This window comes from Belonocnema kinseyi, chromosome 7 (genome assembly GCF_010883055.1).
Source record: "Belonocnema kinseyi isolate 2016_QV_RU_SX_M_011 chromosome 7, B_treatae_v1, whole genome shotgun sequence".
Lineage (NCBI taxonomy): Eukaryota > Metazoa > Arthropoda > Insecta > Hymenoptera > Cynipidae > Belonocnema > Belonocnema kinseyi.
Window position 1 is genome coordinate 64,255,887 of NC_046663.1, and position 13,656 is coordinate 64,269,542.

At 26.2% G+C, this 13,656-nt stretch overlaps 1 protein-coding gene across 1 annotated transcript in view; it reads left to right on the forward strand.

The window, feature by feature from the left end:
* The window catches only part of LOC117177296 (protein aurora borealis), a 27,520-nt gene extending 13,875 nt beyond the window's left edge, over window positions 1-13,645 (forward strand). Inside the window, exons 6-7 of the mRNA XM_033367892.1 lie at window positions 3,013-3,238; window positions 12,450-13,645. Coding sequence (XP_033223783.1) covers window positions 3,013-3,238; window positions 12,450-12,952 — 729 coding nt within the window. The 3' untranslated portion in view covers window positions 12,953-13,645. The remainder of the gene's footprint in view (window positions 1-3,012; window positions 3,239-12,449) is intronic.
* The last annotated feature ends 11 nt before the right edge of the window (window positions 13,646-13,656 follow it).

The following is a 13,656-nucleotide window of genomic DNA, read 5'->3' on the forward strand; positions in this document are numbered from 1 at the left end:
TGTTAGTAGGCTAGGACAGTTCAACAACAGTTACGGAGTAGAACATTGGAAGGCAGCAAAACGTGTGTTGCGTTATCTCAAGGGAACCGTCGAAATAGGACTCGTGTTCAAGAAAAACCCAGGACCAATCCAAGGATTTGTAGACGCAGATTGGGGAGGCTGCATTGAGGATCGAAAGTCGCAATCAGGATACATGTTCATACTCGGAGGAGGACCTATCTCATGGGACTCCAGAAAGCAGAGGACCGTCGCATTGTCCACAACAGAAGCCGAATATATAGCCATGGCAGCATCAGTCAAAGAAGCCATATACCTTCAACGATTAGTCCAGGAACTCGGATTTGACAGCTACGGTGACCTCACAATCAACTGTGACAACAGGAGTTGTCTCGCTTTAGCAGAAAACTCAACGTTTCACGCAAGGTCGAAGCATATCGACATCAGACACCACTTCATTAGGGACGTGTTAAGCAAGAAGTTATTTACAGTGAAACATGTGTCAAGTGAAAACCAAGTTGCTGATTTTCTCACGAAAGGACTATTGAGAATCAAGCATGAGTGTTGTGTGAAGTCAGCTGGACTTGAGAAATTAAATATGCAATTTGTTTATTTTCAGAATACTTTATTAAAAACGAATGTTGATTTAGATTATCACTTGATTCAAGGGGAAGTATTAGAACTAAGAGTTTATGTTAAATTAAAGTAAACGATTCAAGTAATAAGCGTAAGCGCATGCGCGGCATGACAGGAAGCTAACACTGCCCTTGTATTCTTGTAATATTCAGTACGGCTTGGACGCTCGTAACTAGCGCAAGTATTGCTCGAACCCCTTTCAGTGAGCACAAACCTAATTTATCTCGTGTCTTGTAACACCGTTCATGTAGTATCTTTCACATTATAATATACTCCTTTTCACGGATTTAGTTATTCCCAATCATTACCTCTGATTCTCCCAACAAAGCCTCCTCTTATCAGGTTCCAGACTTAATAAAGATTAATTACTTTAGTTGAAAATTCATCTCTATGGCTAAAAATTCAACTATTCTACTAAAAAATTCGCTTTTTTTTTGTTGAAAATTAATTTTTAACAGAAAATTTAACTTTTCCTTTTTTTGTGAAAATGTTTTTTTTTTAGTTGAAAATTATCTTTTTTTGTTGAAAATTGTATATTTTCTTGGAAATTAAATTTTTTTCTTATCTGAAAATTGCACTATTCCATTTTTCATTCAAAATTAATTATTTTAGCTGAAAATTTAACAATTTAGCTGAATTTAAACATAATAAGTCTTAATTGAAATACTCAATTTCTAAGTTCAAAAATTAATTAAAAAATAAAATCAATAAAATAGTTTATTTTTTATCGAAATAAATGAATTTGCTACTAAAAAAATTTGTAACTAAAAGTGAAATAGTTCAATTTTCAGTTACAAAAATAATTTTAAATAAAAAAAAGGAGGTTGAAACGAAATATTTAAATTTTTAACCAAAGAAATTAATTATTAATCAAAATAAATGAATTTGCAAAGAAGAAAAATAATTTTCTGAAAAAAGTCAATTTTCAAACACAGTTGAATTTTTAAGTATAGACAAACGAATTTTAAAACAATTAGTTAAATTTTCAACCTACATTTGATTCTTCAACCAAAAATATTAATTTTTAACGAAAAAGAACTGATTTTCATAAAAATAGTTTATTTTAAACCAGAGAGATGAATCTTCCACAAATAACGTAAAATTTCATAGTAGGTACAAAAAATGCAACAATTTTGTTAAAAATTTAACTATATTGTTGACTATTTCATTCTTCTGATTTTAAAAATTAGTCTTTTACGGTTTAAAATTGAATTATCTTGGTAGAAAATTATTTTTTGTGGAAAATTCTTATTTTGGTATTGAAAATTTAACTGGAATTCTTTTTGGTTAAAAATTCGTCTTTTAGGTTTAAAAATTCATCTCTTTTAGTAGAAATTTAACCTGTTTTGGATAAAAGTGCAACTGTTTGATGGAAAATTCATATGTTTTGGTTAAAAATTCAACAATTTGGTTTAAAATATAATTGTTTTTTTGAAAAGTTAATGGTTTTAATTTTGAAAATTCGTCTTTTTGGTTTTAAAATTCAACTATTTTGGTAGAAGATTATTTTTATGTGGAAATTTCTTATTTCGGTATTGAAAATTCAACTGGCATCTTTTTTGGTTAAAAATTCGTCTTTTAGGTTTAAAAATTCATCTCTTTTAATAGAAATTTAACCTGTTGTGGATAAAAGTGCAACTGTTTGATGGAAAATTCATGTTTTTTGGTTAACAATTCAACAATTTGGTTTAAAATTTAATTATTTTTCTGAAAAGTTAATGGTTTTAATTTTGAAAATTCGTCTTTTTGGTTTTAAAATTCAATTATTTTGGTAGAAGATTATTTTTATATGGAAATATCTTATTTTGGTATTGAAAATTGAACTGGAATCTTTCTTGTTTGAAAATCCAACTTTTTTTTTAAAATTCGTCTTTTTAGTTTAAAAATTTATTTCAGTAGAAATTTAACTTTTTTGGGGTAAAAGTGCAACGGCTTGGGAGGAAATTCATGTTTGTTGGTTAAAAATTCAACAATTTGATAGAAAATTAACTTATTGTTGAAAATTCGTATTTTGGTGTTGAGAATTCCTATTTGTTGGTTGAAAGTCATACTATTTGGCTAAAAATAAAACTCTTTCATTAAAAAGTAATTTTTTGGTTAAAAAATGCAACTGTTTTGTTGAAAGTTTATATTTTTTTTTGTTTAACAATTCATCTTTTATGGCAGAAAAGTCCTCTTTTTTGGTTGAAATAATTAAATAAATTTAAACATGTTAATATGAAATTCTATTTTTTGGTTCCGTTTATAAAAGTTCTACTTAAAAAAATTTTACAAGATGCATTATAAAAATCAAATCTAAAGCGAAAAGTTCAGTTAAAAAACTGTCAGTTTCTTTATTTTTTATTTAGAATTTAAGATTTTGGTCTTGAAATTGTACAGGGAAGTTCTGGAAATTTGCAAAGGAACCATGGAACGCCTTTAGCTTTTGAGAACATGTCACCTTTAAATATGTCTCCCATTAGCGAAGTTGCTGACGAGATGTCGTGTCAAAGTATCAAATTTCGTACTCGATCTGCAGCCCGATTAGATTTCACGACTGATATGAGCATCGAAGTTTCCGTTAAGGAGGTCGACAGGACCGAGAAAATTCGAAGCAGTCCTCCAGGTAAAATAATGCAAAAATTTAAATTTAATGTATTTATCATAGGTTTTTTTAATACATAATATTAACCAAGGTTTATAGTTCATTCGCCAAATAGAGTCAAAGGGTCAGTTATACAGTTTTTAGAACAAAAATCTGTCCTTGTTCAATTTCAACAGTTTTTTTTCAATAATTAGTTCAATTGTTAACTTTTTCAGTTATGATATTATTTAGTCTATTTTAGATTTTTATTTTTAAGAGTACATTTTTTATTCAAAGAATTGTAAAATGCTGTCTTAAAGACATAAACAATTAAAAATTAAAAACGTTTGAAGTAGAAAATTTTCGATCAAAAACATTTTTATTTTATTTCAAAATTTAAGAATTTTCACATTTTAACGTTACAAATTATACGGTTTCAATTCGAAAGTCATAGTCATTAAACAAATCTAAACGTCTCATTTAAACTTTATAAACTGTTGTCAACTTCAAAAACAACTTCATAATCGTAATTGAAGGCTTTTATTAAATTTAAAATATTGTTTCGGTCTAAAATATTCCATTTTTAACCCATTCAATATGAAATTTCTTAATTAAGAAAAATAACAATTATTGAATATTTAGCAATATTTGCTTTTTCATTTAAGATGATTCAATTTAAGCCAAATATTTAAAAGTCAACGATTTGAAACTTAATTGTTTGACGTGGAAAGCCTTGAATATTTAAAATTTCTAAGAGCCTTTAAACTTTGAACGTTATAATTTTAATTGTTCTACTTAAAAATTGTTTAATTTGTAAGTCGGATTGTTGAATTTTTATGTTTAAATAACAATAAAGCACTCATTATTTGCAGAAAAAATGTGCGTAATTTACGCTTTCAAAAGTTTTATATCTTTTTTGGCGAAAACTAAAAACAACCAATTTTCAAATTAAAAATAAAAAAAAATAAAATTCTTCTTTTTTGGTTGAAAATTGATTCTTTTTGGTTTAAAATTGAAATATTTCGTTTCATCCTCCTTTTTTTATTCAAAATTATTTTTTAAAGTGAAAATTGAACTATTTCACTTTTAGTTACAAATTTTTGCTAGTAGCAAATTCATTTATTTCGATAAAAATGCAACTATTTTTTTGAATTTTTTAAAAATTAATTTTTGAACTTAAGAATGGAGTATTTTATTTAAGATTTGTCTTTTCTGTTTAAGTTTAACTGTTTTTTAAAATTTAATATTAAAATCTTGCTTGGCTGGAATATCAACTATTTAATTTTTTGTTGCAAATTGAAAAATTTGCTTTTATTTTGGTTGAACATATTTTAAAACTTTTTCGCTAGATTGGTTAAAATAATATCGTTCATTTAAAAAATTCAAGTCTCAAAAATATTATAAAAGTTTAAAGATTTCAAAGGATTTTTAATTTCAAAATCTTGCCATTTTTCTAAATTTACAAACCAAAAATTTTAATGGTAAAGTTATTTAAATTTCTGAAAAAAATCTCAAAAACCCCATCTAATTTTTTCTGATGTTTTGATGAAAAAAAATCAGTAAAATACAATAAACGGGAGAACATTAAGCAAAAATTGAGTATAGATAATTCGTAATTTGAAAAAATTACAATAGTTGTAGTATACTGTATTTAACAATTCGATTGATCATTCGTTTTTTTTGTTTGAAATTAATTTTTTTAACCGAAAATTTAAATATTCAATTTTTTGTTGACAATTCACTTTTTTTTGTTGAAAACTAATGTATCTTGTTGAAGATTCTTTTTTTTTTGGTAAATATTCATCTTTTTGGTTGAAAATTCAAATATTCTAGTTACGGATTCATAGCTAAATTTTTAACTAAAAATTTAACTTTACAAGTTTAGACTAAAAATTGATATTTTTTATTTCAAAATTCAGTTAGTTAGTTAATAATTGGGCTTCTTTAGTTGAAAATTCGACTAATTCGTTCAAAATTTTTTTATTTTGTAGAAAAATCGTCTTTTTGAAAAAAATTCTTGTTCGATAATTAAATTTTTTGGTTGAAAATTCAAGTATTCCTGTTAAATATTCATCATTTTAGTAAAAAAAAAACTTTTTTCTTGGTTCAAAATTTAATTATCCTGTTTAAAATTATGTTTTCTAGTTGAAAATTAATTACTTTCACTGTTCATTTAACTCGTACATGTTTAGTTCAAAATTTATCTTCTTAAATTTAAAATTAAAAAATTCAGTTTACAATTCCTGTATTACGTGTATATTGAAAAATTGAATTTTGTGGGAGAATATTTAATCTTCTTGGTGACTATTTTATTTTTCTTGTCGAAAATTCCTCTAAAAATTCAAATATTTGGTAGAAAATGCATGTACTTTGTTAAAAATTCATATATTTTGATAGGAAAATAATCTTATTGGTTGAAAAATGATCTTTTGGTTGAAAATAAGTTTTTCCTTATTTATAATTAACTGTTCTTTTTACTAAAAATGTAACTGTTTCATACTTTGTCGAAAATGTATATTTTTTATAGAAATATTATATTCTTAGTTGAAAATATCATTTTTTATTTATTATTTTATGATTTTCATAAATACTATTTCTTAAAGATTTTTTTTACTGAATTTTTAGATACTCTATTGTGAGTTGAAAATTGATCTTTTTTAGTTGAAAATTAATTAATTTCGCTGAAAACTCCTTTTTTATATTTAAAAATTACTTTTCTAACTGCAAATTGAACTATTATATTTTTGTTTTGTAAATTTATCTTTTGTAGTTGAAAATTTATAAATTTTATTGAAACTGTATCTTTTTTGGTGGAAAATTCAACTTTCGTGTCTAAAATTGAGTTATTTTGTTGAGAATTCATTTCATTGGTTGAAAAATTGAAAATTAACTGAAAAGTTAACTGAAAATTAATTCTCCCATTTTTGGTTCAAAAATAATTTTTCTGGATGAAAAAATCACAAATTTTATTATTTGGTTAAAAATTTAGTAATTTTCATAAAAATACATCCTTTATGGTATGTTTCGGTATATTGCATCTTTATTAGATAAAAAAAAACTGTTTTATTTTTTGCAAACTGTTTTGTTCAAAATTCAACTGCTTCCTAGAAAATTTACTTTTTGTCTAAAACTCGTATTTTCGTATTGAAAAGCCAATAGAAATCTTTTTGCATGAATATTCAACTCTTATTTGTTCTTGAAAATTTGACTTTTTGATATAAAAATTCCTTTGTTTTAGTAATATTTTCATTTTTCTTGGACAAACATGCAACTGATTGGTTGAAAATTTAACAATCTTGTTAAAAGGTCATAATTTTTGTTTGAAAATTCTGCTCGTTTGTTGAAAATTTAACTGTTTCATGGAAAATTTGCTTTTTGTTTAAATTTAATATTTTGGTGTTGAAAAGAGTACTGAAACTTTTTCTGGATGAAAATTCAACTACTTTGTTTGAATTTTTTTAAAATTAATAATCCACCTGTTTAAAGAGAAATTTGATCTTTTTTGGATAAAAATGCAAGTGTTTGGTTAAAAATTAAACTATTTTGTTAACAAGTCATACTTTTTGGTTGAAGATTCTAATGTGTTGTTGAAAATTTGACTATTTTGTATAAAATTTACTTTTTGTTGAAAATTTATATTTTGGCGTTGAAAAATGAACTGAAATCTTTTTTGGATGAAAGTTCAACTTGAAAAAAAATGTTTTTTTTATTATTAAAAATTCTTCTGTTTTAGTACAAATTTAATCTTTTTTGGATAAAAATGCAACTATTTGTTAGAAAATTCAACTATTTTGTTAGAAATTTATCCTTTTTGGTTTGAAAAGATTGGTCATTTTGGATTGAATATTGAATTTTTTTTCATAGAAACTTATTTCTTTTTACAATTTTATATTTGAATCGTGAAAAGTCACATGAAATCTTTTTAAACAGAAAATATAACTATTTCTTTTTAATTATTTTTTTTAATTATAAATTTATCTGTTTTAATAGAAGTGGCATTTTTTCCTAATCCTTTGTTAAGCAATCATTTATTGTCTTTGAAGATTCACATTTTTAGTTGAAAATTCACCTCGTTAGTCGAAAGTTTAACTATTTTGTTAAAAATTAATATGTTTTAATTGAAAACTGAACTACTAGGCAAAAGATAAACTACATTGTTAATTTTTTGATTTTTGGTTTGAAGGTTTATGTTTATGTAACTGAATAGGTTTTATGTAACTGAAATGTACCTTTTTTCATTTTTTGAAGATTGATTTTTTTAGTTGAAAATTCTCCTTCTGTGAAAAAAATTAATTTTCTTGGTTTCAAATTTAATTTTTCTTCGGTAAAAAAGTTCGTCTTTTGGCTTCAAGGTTAAAAAATGTAGATAAACTTTGATTTCTTTGTTGGTTGAAAAATCTTGACTTATTGAAAATTCCTCTTTTCGTTTAAATTTTTTTTGGCATAAATTTCATCTTTTTTTAAACTGACATATAAAATATGACACTTTTTTTGTTGAAAATTTGTCTTTTTAGGTTGAACATTTAACTATTATGTTAAAAATTTAATTATATTGTCGAAAATTCAAAAATTTGGTTAAAGTCATCTTTTGTAGTAGAAAATAAAATTTTCACGGCTAGCCTCGATTAAATTCAACTCGAAAGTACTTGCAAATCCATTTTTTCTTTTGTACGTTGTTCGAATAGGTTCTCCGGTTATTTAGATGCAAGAAAGGAATAAATCGTACTATGCGTTTTGAGAAAAAAGATTTTTCCATTTTTAACAATAAAAAATCTCATTTTTTTAGAAATCGCCGCAAAATATAAATAGCAGTTTAGAGTTCAAAATTGTTTAGTTTCCTGAAATCTATTCAATTGTATATTTCACAGATATTTATCTTATTTTATTTAATACAATTTTCCAAAAATATAGAAAAAATCGATGAAAATCGACTAAAATAGCATTTAGTTTAAAGAACTATAACATTTTATTTTTAAAAAGGATTGGTTTTAGTTCACTGATTATTTAAAATATGTGTCCCATGAGATTACTAAGGTCCCTGAGCTTCAAAGTAGAGAAAAATTGGTTTTTATCTCTAAAATTGAAGAAATATAATTTTTACTGATTGAAAATCTCATTTTCCCGAAAACAAAGCAAAGTAGTAGTACCAATTCATAGTTCAAAATTGTTCCTCTTCTCAAAATCTATAAAAATTTAACCTTACCTAATGTAGATCTTGCGTATTTTAACAAAAATTCTTTAAAGAAAAGTATGAAAAATATATTATTGCGACTAATATATCATTTAGTTTGACGAGCTTCAAGAGTTTATTTAAAAAAAATGTTTTTTAGTTGAATATCAATATTCAAATTGCTCTCCCTTCCTGAAATCTTAAAAATGATACCTTCAGCAGATATTTATCTTGTGTATTTAAACAAATTAAAAAATAATATAGAAGAAATGATTTATTATTAATATTTGTTCAAATACACATGAAAAATATCTGATAAGAATATCATTTTAAAGACTTCAGGAAGAGGAACAAATTGAAATATTAATACTCAACGAAGAAAGAGTTAAAAAAAATAAACTCTTGAAGTTCGTCAAAATAAATGCTATTTTTGTCGCATTAATATATTTTTTATACTTGTTTTTTAGAATTTTCATTAAAATACACAAGATCTACATCTGTAATATTGAAAAATATTGAAAATTCAAAAACGCCAAGTCGAGGTACGGGAAAGCACTGAGATCTTAAATCAATTGTAAATTTTAAACTATAAAAAATAATTACCCGATATTTTTCAAAAAATGTCCTTGTATCCTAACAAAAGTTTAGATGGCCGTTCATTTTAATTTTCTGAAAATTTGTTCGACTCCCGAAGCGTTTGAAACTTTGAGACTTAGAGTCAATTTATTGAAATTATATAAATTTAAACATAATGTATCCTTACCAGCTGTAGATCTTGTGAATTTTAACAAAAAATCTTTTAAAAAAAGTTTCAAAATTATATTAAAGCGACTAAAACAGCATTTAGTTTGAAAAACTTAAAGAGTTTATTTTTTAAAACTTTTTTCTTAGTTAAGTATCAATATTTAAATTTGTCCCTCTTCCTGAAATCTTTAAAATGATATTCTCATTAAATTTTTATCATGTTTATTTGAACAAATATTAATATTAAATCATTTTTCTAAATTATTTTTAAATTTGTTCAAATACGCAAGATACATATCTGAGGAGGGTATCATTTTTAAGATTTCAGGAAGGGGGAGGAATTTGAATATTGATATTCAACTAAAAAATTTTTTTTTAAATAAACTCTTGAAGTTCGTGAGACTGTTTGAGTCGCTTTAATATAATTTTCATACTTTTTTTTTTTTAGAATTTTCGTTAAAATACACAAGATCTACATCTCGTAAGGGTAAATTTTTGTAGATTTTGAGAAGAGGAACAATTTTGATCTATGAATTGTCATTCCTACTTTGCTTTGTACAGTAGACTCTACAACATTTCTCTCTTAAGACATTTATCGTTTTCCGATTTCTCCTTCGTTCGCTCGACCCCACTCCTTGCCTCATTTCACTCCGAACAAGGCAACATACCCTTATTTTTGTCAAGCTGTTTACCAAACACCTTAACCTATATTGTCACATTTTAAAAAATAGAATTTCAATGGAGCCGGCAACAAAAATACGTAAAAAAAAGTGAATGGCTCATTGCTGGAACAAAATCAAGCACCTTTAAAGCAATTCAAGAAGGAGAAAGAGTACTCAAAAAATTTCAAACTTTGCATCGGTAATTATTTTTGAAATTTCAAAAATTTGCGTTCTGATATTAACAATTATCGTCTTCAAGATCCAATTAAATTGAAATTTAAAAATTTTAATTATGAATTTCGCGAAATTCATAATTAAATCAATTTCACCCGAAAAAGATTTTCGTTTCGGTGCCACGGAAGGGAAGGTTTCCTTTCACCGAACATACTTGACAAAGCTGTACGGCGCTTGAGAGCGTTTGAATTCGCGCGCGCGTCACGTGGCTCACGCGTGTCTCATGGGAGGGGGTATTCTGATCTTTCGTGTTTGCTTTCCCTACAGCCCCGAAAACGAGAAGTGTCGTAGAGTCTACGTATTAGGAAAAATGAGATTTCCAATCGGTCAAAATGATATTTCTTCTATTTTAAAGATAAAACCCAACGTTTCTCTACTTTAAGGCTCTGGAACCTTAATAATCTCATAGAACATATATTTTAAGTAATTAGTGAACTAAAACCAAACCTTTTTAAAAATAAAATGTTATAGTTCGTTAAACTAAATGCTATTTTAGTAGATTTTTTCTTTATTTTTGGAAAAATTTATTAAATAAAATAAGATAAATATCTGAAAACTTTAACAAAATTCTTGAATTTCCAACAAAATAATTAAATTATTAAAATAATAGTTAAATTTTCAACCACAAAAGACAAACTTCCAAGAAAAAAGTGTCATATTTTATATTTCAGTTTATAAAAAGGTGAAATTTATACCAAAAAAAATTTAAACAAAAAGATTGATTTTCAACAAGTAAAGATTTTTCAACCAAGAAAAAATTAAAATTTTATCTAAATTATTGAACCTGAAACCCAAAAGATGAACTTTCTGTACAAAAATTGAATTTTCAAACAAAAAATATGACTTTTCAGCAAAAAATTAATTTTCCATGAAACTGAGGTATTTTTACCGAAGATAAATGAAATTTGAAACCAAGAAAATTAATTTTTTTGTTATCACATAAGGAGAATTTTCAACTAAAAAAATCAATCTTAAAAAAACCTTCAAACAGAAAAACAAAAAATTAACAATGTAGTTTAACTTTGGTCTAGTAGTTCAATTTTCAATTAAAACAGATTAATTTTTAACAAAACAGTTTAAGTTTCGACTAAAGAAAAAAAGATTTCAGTTCATTTTTCAACACCAAAATACGAGTATAAATTTTCAACAAAAAGTAAATTTTCTACAAAATAGTCAAATTTTCAACAAAACATTAGAATTTTTAACCAAAAAGTATGAGTTGTTAACAAAAATGTTTAATTTTCAACCAAACACTTGCATTTTTATCCAAGAAAGATGAAATTTCTCTTTAAACAGGTGGATTCTTAATTTAAAAAAAAATTGAAATAAACGTTTGAATCTTCATCCAGAAAAGATTTCAGTTCTCTTTTCAACACCAAAATATTAAATTTAAACAAAAAACAAATTTTCTATGATACAGTTAAAATGTCAACAAAATCGCAGAATTTTTAACCAAAAGTATGATTTTCCAACAAAATTGTTTAATTTTTAACCAAATAGAAAGGGTACAATTTAATAGATTTCAGGAAGCTGAACAATATTGAACTCTAAACTGATATTTATATTTTGCGTCGTTTTCGTGAAAAATGAGATTTTTAATTGTTAAAAATGAAAAAATCTTTTTTCTCGAAAATGCGTGTTACGGTTTATTCCTTTCTTGTCTCTGAATAACCGGAGAGCATCTTCTAAACACGCACCAAAGACAAACTGGACTGGAAGTACTTTTTGGTTGAACTTAAACGAGGATAGCCATGTTTTTTGTTTAAAATAAATTAATAAATTTGAAACTTTTAAATTTGTATCTATAATACTGTTTTTTTTTCGTTTATAAAAGATTAAAATACATAATATAATCAATTTATTCAAACATGTGCTGTGCCGACGGATTAAATAGTTTTTTAAAAGAACATCAATTAATGATGTTTAATCTATCTGGTTTAAGGATGAAAAGGTTTCATAACAGTTTTTGAATTTTAAAGTAGTTTTAAAAAATCCTTTTTGGAAAAAAATGACTTCTTTCACTCTAAAATTCATAACTCTTTAAGTTGTTGATATTTTTACTTATAATTTTACTTGAATACTTCCGAGATACGGCACTTCAAATAAGATTAGTCTTATAGTGTTCATTCCAAAGAAGGTATTTATTCTAAAAAATAAAGGCTTCAATTCAATGAAAACTGAAACACCGTACTTTGCGCGATTAAACGATTTTATTGATCTTAAAATGCGTATAAAAATGATAAAAATCAAAATTATTTGAAAATGACATAGTAAAATAGGTTTTAATGTCATTTCCTGATCTGGCGCTATATATTCCATTTTCTTCAATTTGGTACATTTTGTTAAAGCACAAATAAGTCGCTGGGTATTTAACACCCAATATGCCCTTTAAGGGTTAAGTAATTTTTACATCCACATTAATTTCCTTTCAAAATCATTGTAGATAACTGCTGGGCGGAAATAGAGGAACCTCTGGAGGTCCTGAAATCAATTGATGAGGAAGAAAAAAATGATACAGTAGATATGGCGATGCATTTCGAACTCCCCAATTATTTGAAGTCGGACGAGAAGGAAAATCAACCTGTAAATTTCAATTCTGAATCCCTCAAGCGACCAAAATTTGCGAATGATTGGTGTAAAACTTTTTCTAGCGAAACTAGCACTTATCAGCAGAATTTTACACTTTCAGCCACGAATGGTCAGCAGAGTGCTTTCAATTTTGCTCAAGATACTGGATATCAAACTTGTAGTATAAATAACACTGCCAACAATACCGAGAGTTCCGCTGCGGTTTCGATAAAAGAGAAACTTCACTGGGATGAACAATTGTTGCCTTCTGAAGACGACTTAAAACTGTCGGACTGGAAGAAAAACATGAAGTACATGTGTAGCTCTACTCCCTCGAAATTTTTGAGGGAAGGAATAAAGAGAAACACTAATATTTGAGCTTTTCATTAAACTGATGAAGAAACAGTTGCGATTTGTACAATTTGTGAATACTCTTAATTTTAGGATGCAAGCATCTCTTATTTTATAAATCCACGTTATTTTGAGACTGTTGTGATAATTATTGAATTTGAATTCAATAATATGGTCCAAACTACAGAATCAAGAAGATTCGTGTCATTGAATCGTCGCGCTTTGGAAAAAGTTAGGATAAATCAACAACTTTGATAAAATTGTTGAAACCCTAGGCATTAGTATCGATGCAGATTTTTGGTGATAGAAAAATTTGAAATGTGATAATCCGCATAATGCAGAATGATGGATCTCACCTATAGGAAATTGCGGAAAAGGCTGAAGTTTCATTTAAAAAACTAAAAACTTCGATAGTTTGTCGAACTTGTACACTGCCATCGCGAGTCATTTTTGTGTTACACAATCTCGTATTTGTCTCTGTAATATAATAATCTGTTAAATCGTGAATAATTTTTCTCTGCGAACGTTCAATTTTCTTTGAAATTGATCTGAATTTCGCAGCTGAAATTATATGTACTAAGTCAATTTTGCAACTACTTGTCTACGTCGCTAGGATTACACAGGCCGATAAAATTTGACAAAGTTCCGGAACCAGAGACCAGACCTAGTATACCCGAAGGTTTTTGCTGCGCTGAATCCGAATCCGACCTCAGAAAAATTCCATCACCCTC